The following is a 21,195-nucleotide window of genomic DNA, read 5'->3' on the forward strand; positions in this document are numbered from 1 at the left end:
CCCTTGCAAAATGCAACCTCAGCGCAGCACAATTACGCTGCCTCTCCTCATCTGAATTTTAACATGGTGACACTCTGGAGAGGGTCTCCAAGGAGCACACGTGAATCCATTCTCTGGTGAGAGAGGCTGGCTATGGGCCGCATGTATTATACAAGCTGGAGCAGACAGAGCTATGGGTCCGGGGTGCCCAATGCTGGGTGAACAGTCATGCCACATTTAAACCATCAATTTCTACTTTGCAGTAAACAATGCAAGAGCAATAGTGCCAGAAACCATGAGCAGGAAAGACACTCAGATGCCACTGTGATCACTAGGGTTTTTCATATGCTGGCAGCGTGTTAGATTCTGAGAATAAACTGAGGGAAAAATTACATAATCAGTCTTAGCCTCCATTCCTGTTATAAAGATACTACTGGAAACAGATCTACATGATGCTCTTATGCAATCAAAGGCACTTAAGAAAACGTTAAAAAAAAAAACCTCTCAAAAGTACTTATCTTGGCATCTGAGAATAACTTGCCAAAGAGAACTGCTGATGAAAAATTGGAGAAAAAGTGGAGGAGATTAAAAACCAACATCCTTTAGCACAACAGTAACACACATCAGATATGGAGCTTACTGACTTTTGTCATCCTTTCCCTCAATAATTATAAAAATAAAACCAGGGAAAAAAAGCAGTAGTACTAACAGCATCAAGGTTTGGATATTCTGACCTTGTGTTAAAACTATGATATTAAATTGCTTACATGCTCAGGATGAAGTCAGCTTCCCTGGCAGGCAAACCAGGCCCTTTGTTTCCTGGCTCTTTCTGTCTCTCTGGTCTCAACACACATATTTGCCCCTGAATTTTATCACTCATCCATGCTAAAGTACTTGCAGTACCCCACCTTTAAAAATTTTTTTTCATAAGGTCCCTGGTGGGGACTTTTTTTTTTTTGGCTGTGTGGCATCCATGCAGGATCCTAGTTCTCTGACCAGGGATCGAACCTGTGCCCCCTGCAGTGGAAGCATGGAGTTTTAACCACTGGACAGCCAGGGAAGTCCCCACCCATACCTTAAAAAAACTGTTGTTTCATATCTCTATCCTTTGCATGCTATTTCTTCTGACTGTTGTGTCTTACTAGGTATGCTGGATGAACTCCTATTTAATCTTCAAAACCCACCTCACGAGCCACCTCCCCAGGAAGCATTTCCTCCCCTTTCACTGAGTTACTCATTGTCTTTAGGCTGCTGCCTCTACTCCTTATTTCCACTTCCAGGAGCACCCTGATCGTGAAGTGCTGCTAAACATTTGCTGCCCTCTTCTAGAGGACGAGTTGAGGGTTTCGTACACGGCAGCCCCTCCAGAAATACAGTCTGGGCAAGGTCGGGATTTGGAGCAGCACCTGAGTACCCATCCCTGGGAAGGCAGGACCAAAGCTACATTCCCAGCTTCAAATACCAGCTCTGTCACCTTTGTATAACCTCAAGCAGCCCACTAATTTTTTAGTTTCCTCATCTAAAACAACGGGATAAAATGAGTAGATATCTTATTGGAATGTTGTAAAGAGCAAATGAGTCCCTATATGGGAGAGCCCTTGGAACAGTGCCAATAATACACGCTCAATAAATATTCATGATTTTTACTGGGATCTGCCTTCTTGGGTTGAGGTACGTTTTCCCATCAGAGTCTGTGGATTCAGAACCTCTTCAGACCTCTGTGCTAAAATACACAGGCCTGCTAAAGGTGAAAGGTCAAGAAAGGACAGCTGAAGGCCGACATGTGTGGCCTGTCACAAAGGTGTAACACGTACACAGAGGCACTGCTTTCAACCTTTTGGCCCTGGGCTGACAGTGTCTGACCAGGCAATGTCTAATGCAATCCAGGATCCTTAAGTGTTCTCTCTTATGCCAAAAACTGGCTTCTTGTTCTATTCCCAGAACCCTGTGGAGTCTCTGTTGGCTGTGGGAAGTCTTGATCTCTTCCAGGTAGAATATTCTATTATAGCAATGATATTCACTTAAGGACATTAAAAACATGCAAAGAACTTCGAAAGTCAGAGCAAAGAAAATCACAGTTGCAACAATGGTGGGTGAGTAAACTGATACATGAACACAGCCCAGAAGCGTCCACCACCCAGGGGTGCATGTTGGGTACTGGACACACATGTGGAGACGCATCCTCAAATTCTGTATTTCATTTCCTTCATGCCCAAGAAGCAAGAGACAGCATACTTTAAAATGCTGTCATTGTGGTTTCAATCGTGTTCCCCCAAAAGATGTATTGAAGTCCTAATCTCTAGAACGTGTGGATGTGGCCTTATTTGGAAATAGGGTCATTGTGGATGTGATCACTTAGGAAGAGGCCATAATATATTAGGGTGGGCCTTAGATCCAATGACTGGATTTCATAAGGAGAGAGATTTGGAGATTTCCAGAAGAATACAGAGAGAAGAAGGCCACGTGATAAGAGGCAGGCATTGGAGCTAGTCTTCTCAGCATGACTGCCAACACTGCCACCACTTCCACGACCACGTCCATTACTGCTAATGTTACTATGACGACAGCGCAGGCCTCCACTGCCTGCTAAGTTGTACCTTATCCTACAATCCAGGGAGGGGTGGAAGACTTCTGAGAAACAAGTTATAGGATCTTCCTCTCCTCCTCCCTCCCTTCCACAAATATTTTTGGAGCACCCACTCATGCCAGACATGGTGCTAGGTGCTGGGGACCCGCTGATGCATGACACAGATAAGGGCTCATCCTCTCAAAGCTTATGGTTGTTGGGTGGGAGGTAGTTACGCAGGGGTGTCAGTTCTCTGACTGGGGACTAGAGGGCGCTATCGCACATCGGAGGGCCAGTTAGTCTAGCTTGAGGGAGGCTAGGTGGGCTTCCTGGAGGAAGTGATGGCCAAACTGAGACCTTGGGGAGAAGGGACAACAGGCTACAAGGAGAAGATACCTTGGCAGAGGGATTGGTATGAGTCAAGGCTGGGAGGAGGCCTACTGGAGGAACACAGGGTGCTGTAAAACTCTTCATGACTTCCCTTGCCTAACCCATCAGGGTCTCCACTCCCCTCTATAAATCACTTTGACCAACACTCACGGCACACCCAAAGCTCAGGCTGGTAGGCTGCTCTCTAGAACACCCACACTGAGTCGTATACTTGCTAAGATCAGGTCTGGATGCCCTCCACCTGTTTCTGACAGTTGTATTTGTTAGTTCATTAAAGATTGCACAAACTAATGCCATGTGAAAATCAAAAAAAAGGAGAAACGCTGTTTCTATAAAAAATGACACTGAGTGCTTTAAAATTTTTTCAAACACGGCAAATCACTAAAAAAACCCCAAAAAACCCCCCCAAAACCCCTGCAGTTGAAATAGGTATGGGCAAGACGTCTATAAAAGATAAGAAAGAATTGTAAAAATCCAAAAGGATTCTACACTTAGTTTCTTGGGTCACTTTAAAGAAGTTCAATCTGGACACAGAAGCAACAGGTGGGAACGATGATAGTGTGAGGTCAGTGACACACACAGAGTCTGCTCCGTGAGCCCCAAAGGCAAAGAAAGACCTGGCATCACAAACCTGTGGAATGGGCGATCGCCAACATGCCTGAAATCCAAGTGCGGTGTTTGAACTACGTAGGTCATTTCTGTGGGTATTTTTTCCAGCGTTTACCAACCTCTTCCCTTGACCAAGTGATTACTGTAAATAATTCAGCAGAGCTGGACCTGGGGCTCAGGGGGCCGGGGGCAGGTAGGATGGCGATGGTGACCGAGCCTCGGCTGGGTGAGTGCCCCCAAGGGTGGGGAGTGCAGTGAGGAGAGGGGGACAGAGGGAGGACAAGCAACAGAGCGCGTGACTGCAGTGAGAGACTGAGGAAGCGTGGAGTTTGCCAGGGCTGCCGTAACAAGGTGCCGTGCACCTTGCTCCGTGGCAATGGCTCCCACACAGAAATCCATCATCTCAGGCTTCCAGAGGCCAAGGCGTGGAGGGCCAGGTTCCTTCTCTGAGGGCAGGACCTGTTCCCGGCAGCTCTCCCAGCTTCTGGGAGCTCCTTGGCTTGGAGCAGCATAACCCCAGCTCTCACAAGGCCGCATGGCGTCTCCCCATGTGCATGTCTGTCTCCAAGTTTTCCCCTTTTACAGGGACACCAGTGATTAGATCAGGCGCCACCTTGCTCCAGCACAATCTCATCTTTTTTTTTTTTTTAACATCTTTATTGGAGTATAATTGCTTTAAAATAGTGTGTTAGTTTCTGCTTTATAACAAAATGAATCAGCTATACATATACATATGTCCCCATATCTCTTCCCTCTTGCGTCTCCCTCCCACCCTCCCTATCCCACCCCTCTAGGTGGTCACAAAGCACCCAGCTGATCTCCCTGTGCTATGCGGCTGCTTCCCACTAGCTATCTATTTTACATTTGGTAGTGTATATATGTCCATGCCACTCTCTCACTTCACCCCAGCTTACCCTTCCCCCTCCCCATGTCCTCAAGTCCATTCTCTACGTCTGCGTCTTTATTCCTGTCCTGCCCCTAGGTTCTTCAGAACCTTTTGTTTTTTTAGATTCCATATATATGTGTTAGCATATGGTATTTTTTTCTCTTTCTGACTTACTCTGTATGACAGGACTCTAGGTCCATCCACCTCACTACAAATAACTCAATTTCGTTTCTTTTTATGGCTGAGTAATATTCCATTGTATATATGTGCCACATCTTCTTTATCCATTCATCTGTCGATGGACACTTAGGTTGTTTCCATGTCCTGGCTATTGTAAATAGAGCTGCAATGAACACTGTGGTACATGACTCTTTTTGAATTATGGTTTTCTCAGGGTATATGCCCAGTAGTGGGATTGCTGGGTCGTATGGTAGTTCTATTTTCAGTTTTTTAAGGAACCTCCATACTGTTCTCCATAGTGGCTGTATCAATTTACATTCCCACCAACAGTGCAAGAGGGTTGCCTTTTCTCTACACCCTCTCCAGCATTTATTGTTTGTAGGTTTTTTGATGATGTCCATTCTGACCGGTGGGAGGTGATATCTCATTGTAGTTTTGATTTGCATTTCTCTAATGATTAGTGATGTAGAGCATTCTTTCATGTGTTTGTTGGCAATCTGTATATCTTCTTTGGAGAAATGTCTCTTTAGGTCTTCTGCCCATTTTTGGATTGGGTTGTTTGGTGTTTTGATATTGAGCTGTATGAGCTGCTTGTAAATTTTGGAGATTAATCCCTTGTTAGTCGCTTCATTTGCAAATATTTTCTCCCATTCTAAGGGCTGTCTTTTCGTCTTGTTTATGGTCTCCTTTGCTGCAGCGCAATCTCATCTTAACCAGTTAATTACATCTGCCACAACTCTATTTCCAAATAAGGTCTCATTCTGAGGTACAGAGGGCTGGGGCTCAGCATAAGAATTTTTGGGGGATACCATCCAGCCCATAACAGGGAGGTAGGAAGGAGGAAAACAAGCTGAGCGTGGTGTCCCAGAGGTTAGAAGTCCCCTCTGGAGCCCTCTCATCCTTGCTCTTCCAGGACAGCACTGGTCCTAAGTGTGTCCTAAGTGTGGCCGTAGCCCCGCCCATCTACTGGCCCTAATGATGGTTTTCCTCTCAGACTGCTGCGGACCACTGGTGGGGACCAAGGTCTGGACTCACCCTGGCTCCCAGGCCCTCTCGTCAAGCAGAGAGTCAAAACTGAACCACCAAGGGAAGGTTCTCTCCAACCTCTCAACCTTTTTTTTCTGTGTCTCATTTTATTTCCTGTAAATCAAACTGGTTGAAAAGAGGCAAGCATTCCCAGGCCGAGCACTTTTCAGCACAGTACATTGCACAGGAGAAGCACCAAGCACAGTCGCTTATGACTGAAAATAATTTCTCTCAAAAGCCTCATGCAGAGTCACAGAAAAAGCCAGCATACCCTACGTGCTCCTTAAAGAGGTACAGATAATAAAACCGTAATAAACCCTGCATACGGTGCTGACCCAGTGCCAGCCCCAGCTGGGCCCCTGGGTCTACAGCCCAGCTCCTCCTTCCCCCTGTGGCACCAGGGAAGAAGCAAAGGACAGTCAATGTGGCAGTCATGTTTGAGAGCAGCTCTGGGGGCCACTTCGGTGACAGAACAGGCTATGCCCAGGAGTCTCAGTGAGGTTTGGGGGTTATTAAGGCTCCTTCAAGTCTATCCACTCACTGTCCTTCAGGACTGAGGTTTTGCTGACAATTGGTTAGAAACACCGATGATGATACTGATAAAGATGCTTCCCTGTCAGCCTCCTGCTGTTGGGAGGATGGAGGGTTGTAGTCTTTTTTTTTTTTTTCCGGTACGCGGGCCTCTCACTGCTGTGGCCTCTCCCATTGTGGAGCACAGGCTCCGGACGCGCAGGCTCAGCGGCCATGGCTCACAGGCCCAGCAGCTCCGCGGCATGTGGGATCCTCCCGGACTGGGGCACAAACCTGTGTCGCCTGCATTGGCAGGCGGACTCTCAACCACTGCGCCACCAGGGAAGCCCTCTAGTCTTTTAATAAAGAACAAAAGTTCTGGGGGTAGGGGGTGGTTCCCTGGTGGCCTAGTGGTTAGGATTCTGGGCTTTCACTGCTGTGGCCTGGGTTCATTCCCTGGTCGGGGAACTGAGATCCTATAAGCCGCATGGCACAGCCAAAAAGAAAAAAATAAAAGTTCCGGGAGAAGAAATGCGTGCTTGGGAAGAGGCAGATGTTTCAGGGAACCTCACAGAAGATGCTTGACATCTATCGAATTGGATGGAGAGAGAAAAGGCGATGACATATTTCTTCTTTCTAGAAGGCCCATCCAGAGTTGGTAATTAGCTGTTTTGTTTTTTGGAACGTGCCACTTCCTCCAACTCATTTTTCAAACTAAACTAAGCTGACAGATCAGAACTGATGAGATGACAAACGAGGTTGTAATTTAGTTATGGCCCATTCGCCCAGTTCCCTCCAAAATTTTCAATATAAAAATGAAAGGCTACAACTTGACTTCAGCTGCTGAACTTTTTTTTTAACCATCTTACTTTACAAAGTAGATAAAAGCTGTGGGAATCTTTTATATTTTTGTTTTTCCTACTGAGTTCACCCTTGAAAGAGACAGCCCTCGAGCTCGATGCTCTGTCCATTATCTCAAATATTTTTAAGTCTCTTTGAAAACTCCTGTCAAGGGATGAGACAGACCAGTCCACTCACTGCAAAGAGCACTTCTCTCCTGTTCAGAACGCAGTGATTCTCGCGGCAGACCCAGGAGGGGGCACTTCCGGTGCAAGTGGCAGCCATCGCTTGTGCTCAAGGCAGACATTCGAAAACCAGATGACTTCAAAAGGATGCGAAGTAATGCCTGAGGAAGGGTGTCGTCCACTTGAAACCAGAGCTCTTGTCTTCCACTGCTCTCAGAGACAAGCGCCCAGAGGAAAGGTCCTGTCCTGACAGGACCACGAGGGTCACTGGACATAATGTGTCTTTGGCTGGTGGCTAGTCTTTAGTCTTCACGCTCACCTTCCATTCTGATGACCCAGATCTACCTGGCCAGCAATCAGCTCTCTGTTGGCACTAGCTAGCCTCATAATGGCTGTCATTTTCAAGGGTGTCTCCTCCGCGAGGGCCGAGATCTGTCTTTACTTCCGGTTAACCCAGGAGACTTGGGGGCCCCCGGTGCCCCCCTGTGAAGATGCAGATCAGTGTGAATGGTGACTGGCTCTTCTCTACTAACCAAGCGGCAGTTCCCAGTCCCCAGCCACCATCCTCAGGATGGTTCAAGGGCCCCCTCCAGACGCTAAGGCAGGGGGTCCTGGACTCCTCTCTATCATGACAAAGGGTTTGCTTATACATGTGTGAACAGTTTTTGCAAGGCCTCAGGTCATTTCTGAACTTCGTATCAAAATTAATTCACTTTTAGAAGACAATACACAATGCACACACCCCCTCTAATTTTCTATAAGAATAAGGTTACCAAAGAAGACCTATGGGACTTCCTTGGCGGTCCAGTGGTGAAGACTTCGCCTTCCAATGCAAGGGGTGCGGGTTCAATCCCTGGTCGGGGAGCTGAGATCCCACATGCCTCGGGGCCAAAAACCCAAGGCATAGAACAGAGGCAGTATCGTAACAAATTCAATAAAGACTTAAAAAAAAAAAAAAAAAAGAAGAAGAAGACCTGTGATGCTTGCACTTGATTTTTGGTTGGCCAGAGTGCTCTTGATCAAAGCCAAGCCAGAGCACATCAGTTGTCTGCCTAGCACCCTCCATAGCTCCCGTCTCACTCACAGTGAAAGTGGACATCTTCACGATTCACCCTCCCAGGACTCCTCAGGGTGCATCTCTCCTTCCTCTCTCCCTCTCTTCCACCCATACGGCTTTCCTATGGTTCCCCAGGCACAGCCCTTGCGTCCTGGCCTCAGCACCTCTGCAACTGCTGTTCCATCCACCTTGAACGCTCTTCCCCGTTGGGACCACACGGGGCTGGCTCCCTCACCTCCTTCCCAGGTCTGCTCAAAGGTCTCTCCATCAGTGGAGTCTTGCCCCAGCACATGCCCTGCCCCCGCCCCAGCGGCTTCAGTTTTCCACCAGAGCACATCTATCCCATCTCTGATAGGACACACTCACTTGTCTATCATCTGCCTCCCCGAATAGCCTGTAACTCCATGAGACAGGATCAAGGCTTTATGTACAGATACACCTCATCACTTAAAATAGTCCCAGTGCAGAGCAGAGGTCAGCACCTAGGTGCTGGAGAGACTGAACACAGGTTATCACTGCATTCTTCAAAGTTAAGGAACTGCTTTATTAGGCGCCGCCTATCCAGATGCACTTGTCTCCTTCCAGAAAAATGGCTATTTACACATAGGCGGTTCAATGAAATGAGGCGGAATGGCTATTCCCATTTGCTATGTGCCATGCCTCCCACCCTCCATGGGGAGGGGGGCTTGGAAAATCCTAGTCCAACAATGGGGCCATCCTAATACAAATCCGGTGTCCTAAAACGTGACATTCGTGCAGATTGAAGCTCGACAGATGCGACTGACCCTGGCTGGGTGCAAAAGTGATACATTTCTGGGATGCTAGCTCCTATCAGGACGACCAACATTAGCTCACTCTGTAGTGACCTCACATCGTTAGCCTCTATGGAGCACATTGTTTAAAACCTAAATTCCAAGATATTTTTCACATGAACTTCTGAAAAGTCTGTACCCTGCACTGTAATTGATCATCTGCCTCTGTTACATTTATCCCTGCTAAGTTTAACCTCGGGGAGCTGTTGAAGGAACCGAGCCTTGGTTCTCCGCTATAACACAGTCTCCTGCTCCTCCTGCTATCGGTCTTCCACGGGGCCCACCACGAGGCTGACCGGCCTTCATGCTGCAGAGGAGCTGATGCTCAAGGGCATACCACGTGCTCCTCCTCCCAAGCTCCCTTCAGGCTGACGAAGCTTGGCTAACACCCTTCAGCTGCCAGCAGGTTCTCCAGCTGCACACTCACCCAGCATCCCTGGGAGATGCCATAATATGGAACAGTCTAATGTTCTGCTGAAATCAAGACATGTCAATGTGGAGGTCCTCTAAGTTACTAGCCTAGTTATTCCATCAATAAGGAGATGAAGTTAACATGACTTTCTCAGTGAAGCCATGTTGGCTGTGGCCACCTCCATTCCTTTCTAAAAGCACACAAACCATCTGTTTAACAATCCATTCCAGAACTCTGCCAGCAATCAGCTCTAGGCTTGCTGGTTTATGATTATTAGAACTTATCCTCTGCTACCACCTCAGTCTCTTTTTGACTTTTTTTTTTTTTTTTTTGGCTGTGTTGGCTCTTCATTGCTGCACGTGGGCTACCTATTGTTGTGGCGAGCGGGGGCTACTCTTCATTGTGGTGTGCGGGCTTCTCACTGCGGTGGCTTCTCCTGTTGCGGAGCATGGGCTCTAGGCACACGGGCTTCAGTAGTTGTGGCACGTGGGCTCAGTAGTTGTGGCTCACAGGCTCTAGAGCACAGGCTCATTAATTGTGGCACACGGGCTTAGTTGCTCCATGGCATGTGGGATCTTCCTGGACCAGGGATGGAATCCGTGTTCCCTGTATCAGCAGGCAGATTCTTAACCACCGTGCCACCAGGGAAGTCCCTCTTTTTCACTTTTTGACGGCAACGTGTGCCTGGCATTCAACTCAGAACTTCTTTTATTCTCTCCGGCACTTTAAAGATCATTTGTATTTCTAAATTCTTTCCATTCCCTGATCTAGTCCTGAAGACTGAAACATTCAAAATGGAGGGCCTCTCCATTCATTTATTCCACAAACACTTGCTGAGACCTCCTGTGTGCCCAGCACCTTGCTTTGTCAGTCTACATTTCTTCACAGTTCTACTTGTTAAAGATACTAATGCTAGCCCAGCAGCTGAGATCTGCTCTGTCCTTGTACCATCAACCCTAAGAAGCTTACCATCCCTTTCCTCCCTCTTCTGAATATGGTTTTAAAAGCCCCATGGCTAGGGGCTTCCCTGGTGGCGCAGTGGTTGGGAGTCCGCCTGCCGATGGAGGGGACATGGGTTCATGCCCCAGTCCGAGAGGATCCCACATGCCGCAGAGTGGCTGGGCCTGTGAGCCACGGCCGCTGGGCTTGCGCATCTGGAGCCTGTGCTCCGCAACGGGAGAGGCCACAACAGTGAGAGGCCCGCAGAACAAACAAAACAACAACAAAAAGCCCCATGGTTATCACTAGTGTTTTATTTTATTTTATTATGGCAAAATATATGTAATATAAAATATGTCATTTAACCACTTATAAGTGTACGATTTTGTATCATCAAGTACATGCACAATGCTGTGCAGTCATCATCACTATCTGTTTCCAAAACTTTTCCACTGCCCCAAACAGAAACTCTGTCCCCCTTCCCCCAGGCCCTGGTAACCTCTAGTCTACTTTCTGCCTCTATGGATTTACCTATTCTGGATATTTTGTATAAATGGAATCATATATTGTGTTTGGCCCTTTGGGTCTGGCTTATTTCCTTTTTTTTTTTTTAAAAAAATAAATTTATTTATTTATTTTTGGCTGCGTTGGGTTCACTGCTGTGTGCGGGCTTTCTCTAGTTGTGGCGAGCGGGAGTTACTCTTCGTTGTGATGTGCAGGCTTCTCATTGCGGTGGCTTCTCTTGTTGTGGAGCACCAGCTCTAGGCGTGTGGGCTCCGTAGTTGTGGTACTCAGGCTCAGTAGTTGTGGCTTGCAGGCTCAGTAGTTATGGCACACGGGCTTAGTTCCTCCACAGCATGTGGGATCTTCCCAGACCAGGGCTTGAACCTGTGTCCCCTACATTGGCAGGTGGATTCTTAACCACTGCACCACCAAGGAAGTGGGTCTGGCTTATTTCAAACAGCATAATGTTTCTCAGGATTCATACACACTGTAGCAGGTTATCAGTAGTTCATTCTTTTTTATGGCTGAATAATATTCCTCTGTATGTATATACCACTTTTGTTTATCCACAGTTTATCCAAGTGTTGATGGACACTTGGGTTGTTTCCACCTTTTGGCTATTGTGAATGATAATACCATGAACATTGATGTGAAAGTACCTGTTTGAATTCCTCTTTTCAATTTTTTTAGGTACATCTGCCAGCGGAATTGCTGGGTCATATGGTAGTTTTATGTTTAACTTTTGGAGGAACTGCCAAATTGTTTTCCATAGTGGCTGGACCATTTTACATTCCCCCCAGCAACATACGAGGGTTCCAACTCGGAATCTGAGGTCTGAATCTGGACTCCACCCCCTACTTTCTAGCCAGGTGCTCTAGTTTCCTCCTTTGTAAACTGAAATGGTGAGTGTTTTAGTTTCCTATGGCTGCAGTGATAAATTGCGACAAAGTTAGGGTCTTAAATCAACACAAAATTATCTTACAATTCTGGACGTCAGGACTCTGAAGTGGGTCTCATGGGGCTAAAATCAAGGTGTTTGGAGCTGCTTCCCACTGGAGGTTTGAAAGGAGAATCTGTTTTCTCGCCTTTTCCAGCTTTGGGGATGCTGCAGCCCTTGGCTCATGGCCCCTTCCTCAACCTTCAAAGCCAGCAATGGGCAGTTGAGTCCTTCTCACATCACATCACTCCAACACTGACTCTCCTGCCTCCCTCTCCTGCTTTTAAGGACCCTTGTGATTACACTGGGCCCACCCAGACAATCCAAGATAATCCTGCTCCTATTTTAAGGGCAACTGATCAGCAATCTCAACTCCATCTGCAACTTGAAGTCCCCCTTGCCATGTACCCGACATAGCCACAGGTCCTGAGAATAGGACAGTGACATCTTTGGGGGACATTATTCTGCCCAAAACCACAGTAGCAATACCTTCCTCATGAGGTTGTTTCAAGGATTATTTGTATTTCTAAAGTCTCTCCATCCCTCGAACTATAGTCCTGAAGACTGAACTCATTTTAAAGGTCTCTCCAGGGGGTGGAGAGGGGGGGAGTTGGATGAAGGCAGTCAAAAGGTACACACTTGCAGTTATGAGATAAATACTAGGGATGAAATGTACAACATGATAAATATAATTAACACTGATGTGTGTTATGTACGAAAGTTGTTAAGAGTGGATCCTGGGAGGTCTCATCACAAGAAAAAAAACCACGTTTTTTCTTTTTCTTTTACTTTCAATCTATATGAGATGACGGATGTCTCCTAAACTTATTGGGGTAACCATTTCATGATGTGTGTAAGTCACATGATTATGTTGTACACTTGAAAACTTATACAGTGCTGTAAGTCAACTATAGCTCAATAAAACTGGAAGAAACATAAAATAGAAGGTCTCTGCCTTAATTTACTCAACAAATACCCATTGAGATGAGTTAATGAAACAAAGCTTATGAAGTACTTAGAGCCTGGTACCCAGGAAGCACTCAATAAATGTTATCCATCATCACTTTATGTTACTCTTAATTTTATAATCCCTTTTGGCAATATGGATGCAGCCACAATAATCTACTTCTCCGTCTGAACCTTCTGAGATCCGTCTTCCTAAAACCCAGACAAGCATTGCTTTCTTTCCGTAACTATCAAGTCCAACATGGCCTCCCCATCACCAGCCTGTCTTTGTGTTAAGGCAGAAGTAGACCTAGAGGGTGACAGCTCCCTCACCACCTGCTCCATCTGCTGGGAGATGAAACACCCGCCAGCCAGGGAGGAACCCATCACGCCATCTGGTTCTAATAGCAGAGCTGAAGCTCCCACCACGGAATCTGTAGTCTGTGTCCAGGCTCTGTCCTTCTTCGCTCCTCTTGCCCGAGGGCCTGCAGCTCGAGTCTCACACACTCTCAGCATGGTTCTCTGCTCTTGATCCGACACAAAGCCTTCTGGCAGGTCCCCAGCGCCAGCCTCATAGAATGCACGGATTCCAGACAGAGGAAGACGGCTCTCACTTAAAGCGGGCTCCATCCTCCATTGGAGCCACACCTTCTATGGCAGAGGCTCACCTCTGCCTCTCGTGCCTTTGGACTTGGTCTAATGTCACAGAATGAAGTGGGTGAGCATGGACCGGCTGGGGTCCTGAGGTTTACTTCTACGTAGCTACCTTGATATTACGGATCATGAGGTTAACTTGGACTTTTTGTTTTTTCAGTGACACAAGTATTGTCTTTTATTGTATTCGGTTCCCAGTTTTAATGTTTTTTTCCTTTCTATCTCAAAATTCTGCTTAAAACTCTCAGTCAGGTCAGGCTAGAACCTTATAACAGACACTCTACTCATTTCCCATGCTGCGCTCTAGTCCTTGCTGAGACCGGAGCCCAAGTCCCCCTTGACTCCAGTGTCTCTGCCTCATGGTCAGTAGGCTTGGAGGCGGGGGAACCTCAACACCAAGGTCTTCGGGTCCAGAACAGTGAGCAGGCCCTGGGTTTGGCCTGCTGTCCAGGAGGCTGGTCTGTGCTGCCCGGAGGTCACAAGGAGACTCTGGAGCTGGGCAGAGCTGTGAGTGGGCAGAAGTCGGGGTTGGAGTAGGGACAAGCCTGCCCAGCTGGGAGGATGCCTCCCACGGGCCTGGGGGGCTCAGCAGGCCCCCTTTCAGTCTGTCTTCCCCAGCACAGGAAGAGGCAGACACACCAGTACTCAGGCCCCTCTGTTCTCAGTCCAGACCTTTGAAGTGCTTTAGTGAACATCTCCAGGCTTCTCAGTAAAGCCTCTTTCCTCTCAACACGGCAGGCAAACCTGAGTCAAGTGGCTCCCATGTGGGCTGCAGGAAGGCCCCCTTTGGCGTGGTGTTGTGTGTGTACCCTGCACGCCCGAGGTGGGAGCATCAGAGACCCCCAGGCGTCGCCCCAGTCCCTCCCTCCCAAGAGCATGTCCAGGCCCCCTCCTACCCACCACCGCAGCTCTGAGCTCAGCCCTGTCCCTGGCCACCTCCAGCAGGATGACCTCACACCTGCTGCCCGGCTGCGGTGGGTCCCCTCCTCCCGTTCATCAGCTCCTGACCACAATTTCCTTCTGTCACCTCAGAAATCATAGTTTCTTCCTGGTGCCCTCCTGAGTTTTTCTTTCATCTGTCTGAGAACAGTCCATCCCTGCTAATAAATCAACCAGAGGGAGGAAGGAGAGCATCTCTAGGCCTTTCATCTTCTCTGGCACTGAAAAAGCAGTTCTCACCTAGGCAGGTATAACCGGCTGTCACCACTGCCTATATTATATATAGCCTGTGCTGAGAGCTTGCTTTCCTGCCCTAGAGCCCATTTCTTAGATCTCCAGATAAGCTAACAGTCCCTCCTGGTTCCCTCTGAAAATTCCCCAGCAAAACTGCCAGCAACTGCGTGCTTTCTGGACTGTTGATGTTGTTCCAGGGTCAGGGGTGTGCCGGGGAAGGCGGCTTCGGAATATACTATACACTGTGATCCCATTGGTCCAGATCTTTTATTAACTGCATCCTCTCACTACAAACCATGCCAGGTGATTGATTATCTGACTTTGTGTCCTCAACAGCATTGAGAAGTGGGGAATACCATTAATTTGGCCCACTTTTTGGTTTTGTCATTGACTTTATTTAGGAAGTTGAGGCTTTCTATATTTATTTTATGGCTCAAGAGATTATGGACAAAAACACCAACATACATAAATGTTGAGTAATTATACTAAAAATGGCATAAGTAAGGTTCAGATTCAGTAAGAGCCACAAAAGAAAAGAAAAACATGGTGGTTAAATGAATAAGACACAATAATTGTGACAGTGAGAGTCAGGGTGAGAGAAAGAAACTCAGGGTATTCTATTTCACAGATGACAGTTGGGTTCATTTTAACTAAAAGCTCTGTACTTAAAATAGGAATACATACTGAGTACGTAAAAATTATTTGATGGGAGAGTTCAATTTGGCCGTTCTAAAATCGTTGAATAGCTATAAAATTATGTTCTCTATTCAAGTGAGGTTTAAAAACTTGAAGAAAACAAGTCTTTAAATACTGTAATTGTTAGTTATTCAGGTTGTACAGTGTATTTTACACCAAATTTAGTAATGCTGGGCCTTAATCATGCCATGAGTCTAACTTTTTAGCAATTTGCATTTGGTATAGATTAGAGAGTATTAGTGGGGCCCATATGAGCTTCCGTAAATCAGGAGGAGATCAAACAAAATGGTCTTGGGGCAGGAACTCTGCTCTGGGATGCGTCTCCAACTATGATCCAGGTCACAGGTTGGTGGAGAAGAGCCACCCCCAGGAGCACAGAGCATCAGGGGACCCCAAGAGGTCTTGGAGCCCTGTTCCCAGCGTTGCTGTGAGGCTGCCATGAATGGGCTTCGCCATTCAATTATAAGCAATGCCGGCAACAAGGATTCACATCCACTTGTCACCGGGAAGGTTTTAATACCAAGGTCATATACATTTAACCATAATTTTCATTTAACAGCCCTTTCCAAAAGAGCAACTCTTTGCTGGAGAAACACATGCTCCAGACGTACTTCAGCAGGCCTAGGAATCTGAATTGGCACCCAGGGAGAATCTGCTGGCAAAGTCGTGATTCTCCCCTCTTAATGAAAATCATCAGAGAGAGAGCCAAACCCGACTTCTGGTGCAGATCTGGCAGGATATTGACTGACCAGGGCACAGAGCCCTGGTGAAAAAAGAAAACAAAACCCCAAAAAGCAGAAAAAGAAACAACAACAACAACAAAACACCCAAAAAACTCAACTGTTTTTCTGTTCAAAATTTCCTAATAAAAATATATTTCAGTACTATTAAAAATTCAGTTTTAGTTAGTCTAAAAAACTAAGCCTTTGATTGCCATTAGAGAGCAGTATTTTCTATGAACTTCTTTGGATGATTCTGGCAGGAGTGAGGTGGAAATAGTAGTCTGTTAGGGAAGGTTACATGAGATCCTGTTCATCTTAACAGCAGGCTTCACTCTGTGAGGTCTGGCGATTCAAAGGGTCCCCTCTTCCCTTCCCCACTGGACCCACCCCCTCCTACAGCAGGGAGGATGGGGGCAGCTTTTGTTAGTATGATACCTGCCATTCCTGGTATCGTGTTGCCGCATATTCTTGATAAAATGAATCTTCTTAAAGTTCTTTGGTCTGGGCGAACCTGAGAGAGTACGACATCTGAAAAATAAAGCCATTTCGAAAACACAGTCAGTTGCCTGTGGACAGCTGAGACATCTCCACGCAAAGACAGGAAGGAAAGACCAGACTCAAATGGTTTGGGTCACCGCAAGGATAATGAGGACTATATGGCTGGAAGCAAGGAAGCTTTAAAAAAAAAAACCCGACGAAGCGAGAGAGTGGCATGGACATATATACACTACCAAACATCGGGTGGATAGCTAGTGGGAAGCAGCTGCATAGCACAGGGAGATCAGCTCGGTGCTGTGTGACCACCTAGAGGGGTGGGATAGGGAGGGTGGGAGGGAGGGAGACGCAAGAGGGAGGGGATATGGGGACATATGTACATATGTATAGCTGATTCACTTTGTTGTAAAGCAGAAACTAACACACCATTGTAAGGCAATTATACTGTAATAAAGTTGTTAGAATAAAAAAAACCCAAACGACAGACAACTTCCTGGATAATACTGATAATAATTTATATGGGTCTCTGAAGAGCCAGCTAATGAAAACTATTGTCCTCAGTTACAATAACAACCTACACGAACTCCAAAGACATTATTTGTTCCTGTCATCTTAAAAAGAATCCTCCTGTATCAACACAGGTAACGGGAACAGAAAACTGTAAATTTAAAGAATCCAGAGGGGGGGAAAAACACTGGAAAATTCAGTTTAAAAACAACCCTGAATCATTTTTCTTCTGTAGCAGGACTCTGGCCTGAATTACCTGGACTATTGCCTCAACATTCAACTTGGCTCTGCCTGGAAGTCGCAGCTTTACTTTGAATGAGAATCAGAGACTGAGACCCAGCTAGTGGCTGGTTTTTTTTTTTTTTTTAAAGATAAATTTTAAATAAATATTTGTTGAACAAATTGACTTGGATTCCAATTAATTTTTCCTAGAATATACAACATGTGTTTGCACTACAGGAATGACAGAACAGACCACAGGCTGAAAAGATCTTGTTTGTGTATATTTTTTCAAAGGTACCTGGCAAATTCTAAGATATACAACTGCAATAACAACTAGGAAAAAAGCAAAAAATGCCAGCAACTGAGAATCTGAAGTTTGGTGTTGTATTGTGAAAGGGAGCAATGACTTTTCTGGTTGGGTTTTTGCTACCAAATATTTTTGTTTACCTTTCTGACCATGAACCCCGAGGGCTGGCTCCTGGCATCAGACATGGGTGCCTGAGACCTTATGCTTCAGAGAGCGAGTTCCAGAGAACCAGTGCCCGGCTTCCCAAAACCACACTAAGGTCCAGGCCATCACCTGAGTTCAGTCACTTCTGAACTTTGAGGCTTCAGGTAAGAGAATAACAAGATGACCCAATGAGGAGGTACAGTTGAGGGCAGGTGGGGTGTGGGGGCCCATTGGTGGCAAAGGATTACGGAATGGGAAGCATCACAGACCTGCCTGGCAGCTTGAATCTTTACTCTCCTCCAAGGGCTCCCCTCAAGGGAAATTGGGGGATAGCCCTGGGCTAGGCTAGGTGTACAGCTCCCACCCCCCCTTACCTGCCCTCAAGTAAGGGCCAGTCTTCCAACAAGCCCTTTCCCAGAGAGTGCTGAAAATTATTTTTTTTCCTTAAGAAACAGCACCTTAAAATGTAATTTAACTTGAAAAAAATATATAGTAAAGTGAATGAGTGCAGGTCAAAGCAAAGACATGGTAGCAGGTATCTGGTGGCTTTCATCAGGGAAACGGGGTTCCCTGGGCCTTGGATCTAGAGGAAGGAAGGCCCCCTGCCAGTCATGTCCATTCCACCGGAGCACGGTTCACAGCACACGGCCACAGCCGGAGTGGCCCTCCCAGCATCCACCACAAACTCACTACCAACCCTAGTGACCTATCACTAGTAACATTTCAGACCTCTCCCTGGAGATGTGGTGAGGATTAAACGTGATGATTTCTACAAGAGCTTCATACAGTGTCAAGTGATACATTCATATACAAATATTCACATTCATACATATGTACACACATTCATATACACATTTCAAGTGTGGGATTATTATTAAGACCTTTAACTACAAAGGGTCCATATTTTGTTACTGTTTGCCTCCTGTATTCTGAAAACCACAGCCCTTACTAAGGGTCCTGAATTCTTGGTTTTAAATAGATTCTTTTAAAGACGTGCAGAGGGACTTCCCTGGTGGCGCAGCAGTTAAGAATCTGCCTGCCAACGCAGGGGACATGGGTTCAAGCTCTGGTCCGGGAAGACCCCACATGCCGTGGAGCAACTAAGCCCGTGTGCCACAACTACTGAAGCCCATGCGTCTAGGGCCCGTGCTCCGCAACAAGAGAAGCCACCGCAATGAGAGGCCCGCGCACTGCCACGAAGAGTAGCCCCTGCTCGCCGCAGTTAGAGAAAGCCCGTGCTCAGCAACGAAGACCCAACACAGCCAAAAATAAATAGTATAAATAAAAAAATAAATTTATTTTTTTAAAAAAACAACGTGCCGAACCCTGCCTGAGGGCATTTTGTAGATGCTTCCTGTGGACCTCAGGAAGGGTTTGAATAGGGAAAAGCACCCACTAATCCCCCTCCCTACTCCAAACCTCCGAACCCAGATTCAGCCTTCTTGGGGTGCAAGAAGATTCAGCCTCACTCAGCCTTCCTGGGGCAGCTCTCTGGAAGCAGACCCAGCACCTCAAACTGCCTCTATTCTACCTCTGGAATGACTGTTAGAGTCTGCAGGCCACCCAGGGTCCCCAACTGTCTCTCTCACACACAGCAGAAGGTTCTAGAACTATGTAGTCACTGGAGAGAGGAGAATCCTTGAAGGCATAAATGTGTGCTATCATTGGCTGCTGGACCGTTGTTCAGGAGCATCCTCACATCCTTACCCAGCTTCCCCCCAAAATGCAGAGCTTCCTGGGCCCCCCAGTCTGAGGGCAGTGGGCTAAGAGCTAGACTGTGAGGGTACCTTCCTAAGACCCCAAGCTGCCCCCTGCCTCCACACCTGCAGAAAGATCTGCTGTTACCCTCAGGTTTGGGGACAAAATCTCCCAGCCTTCTGCTGAAACCGGAAGTTGGCAAAAGGGGCACAGGTGGCTTTCGGCACCAATAATTACTTAATGGCACAGCAGCCTGCACACATCAACTGAGACAGGCTGGCAACTGGGGCAGGTGGTGACGGCTGCCGCATTTGCTGCAGCTGAACTGAGGTTTTTCTGGACACCTAACAGAGACATCCTAGGTCCTTATTTCTGGGATACCAGGTAACCACCAGGCAAAGTGGAAAACCCCAGTCTAAAGCCTCTCATTGCAAATGCTCAGTCCTTGGAGTTCAAGGTAGATACAGGAAACTAACCTGTGATGTGTAAGAGAAAAGCAAGACTTTAAAAAAGATAACAGAGGTGCTTTCTTTCATACCAGCATCCAATTCTAACTGCATATGCTACTGATATAGCCCTTCGATCAGCAAGTTGTTTGTTGTCTTGTGTTTTTTTAAGCATTCAGCCTTCACCACCCCCCACCTAAGAAACGCTTTAAGAGAACTGTGGCATTAACAACAATTGCCAAGGAAACTGGACGACTAAGCACTCAGGTTATGGCAGGTTAAGCGAAGAAGGAATTAATTTCAAAGCCACCTGCATTGACGTGTAAAAATACCCATTTAAAACCATACATTTTAAATGATGCAAAATTAAATTAAGATAGAATTAAACTGAAAACTAATTTAATGAAAGATTAGCTCTTTCTTGTTAGCACTGATTACGGGATAAACTTAATTATGCAAAACGTTTTTAATAGATGCCTTGGAGCCGCATGTTCTAGTGCTGAGTTTAAAAGCAAGTTGGACTATCAAATGTAAATTAGATAGCTGGTGGGAAGCTGCTGCATAGCACAGGGAGATCACCTCTGTGCTTTGTGACCGCCTGGGGGGGTGGGATAGGGAGGGTGGGAGAGAGGGTGATGCAAGAGGGAGGAGATGTGGGAGCATGTGTGTATGTATAACTGATTTAGTTTGTTGTAGAGGGAAAACTTACACACTATTGTAAAACAATTATACTCCAATAAAGATGTTAAAAAAAAATAAAAAATAAAATAAAATAGCTGATGACATTCAGGTAAAAAAAAAAATAAAATAAAAATAAAAGCAAGTTGGGCTAATAGCCTTCTGCCCCCCTCCCCCCACAGTTCCCAAAACACTTCAGCATCATTATTGGTACATCCATTTCACAGAATCAGGGAGCTGGAAAGGACAGAGATCAGCTGATCTGCCCCTCCCATTTTACAGGTGGGAAAACCGAGGCCCCAGAGTAGGTAAATGCATTTCCAAAGCCACATAACCATTTGGTAGAAGAATCAGGCCAAGAATTCAAGTCCCCTGACTCCCAAACTAATGCCCCTTCTGCTATTTTTATTTCTTAGGAACAAGTAAGTTTCTAAGTAAATATCAGAATTTTTATTTAAGTATAGTTGATTTACAACTTTGTGTTAATTTCTGGTGTACAGTAAAGTGATTCAGTTTTATATATATATATATCCTTTTCCATTATGGTTTATTACAGAATATTGAATACAGTTCCCTGTGCTATACAATAGGACCTTGTTGTTTATTTTATAATAGCAGTTTGTATCTGCTAATCCCAAACTCCTAATTTATCCTTCCCCCACTCCCTTTCCCTTTG

At 46.2% G+C, this 21,195-nt stretch overlaps 1 protein-coding gene across 1 annotated transcript in view; it reads right to left on the reverse strand.

The window, feature by feature from the left end:
• CABLES1 (Cdk5 and Abl enzyme substrate 1) overlaps nucleotides 1–21,195 on the reverse strand; it is a 108,203-nt gene that overhangs the window by 43,090 nt on the left and 43,918 nt on the right. Inside the window, exon 3 of the mRNA XM_059040860.2 lies at nucleotides 16,458–16,550. Within this exon, the coding sequence (XP_058896843.1) occupies nucleotides 16,458–16,550 (93 nt within the window). The remainder of the gene's footprint in view (nucleotides 1–16,457; nucleotides 16,551–21,195) is intronic.

Source organism: Kogia breviceps, chromosome 15 (assembly GCF_026419965.1).
Source record: "Kogia breviceps isolate mKogBre1 chromosome 15, mKogBre1 haplotype 1, whole genome shotgun sequence".
NCBI classification, from domain to species: domain Eukaryota; kingdom Metazoa; phylum Chordata; class Mammalia; order Artiodactyla; family Physeteridae; genus Kogia; species Kogia breviceps.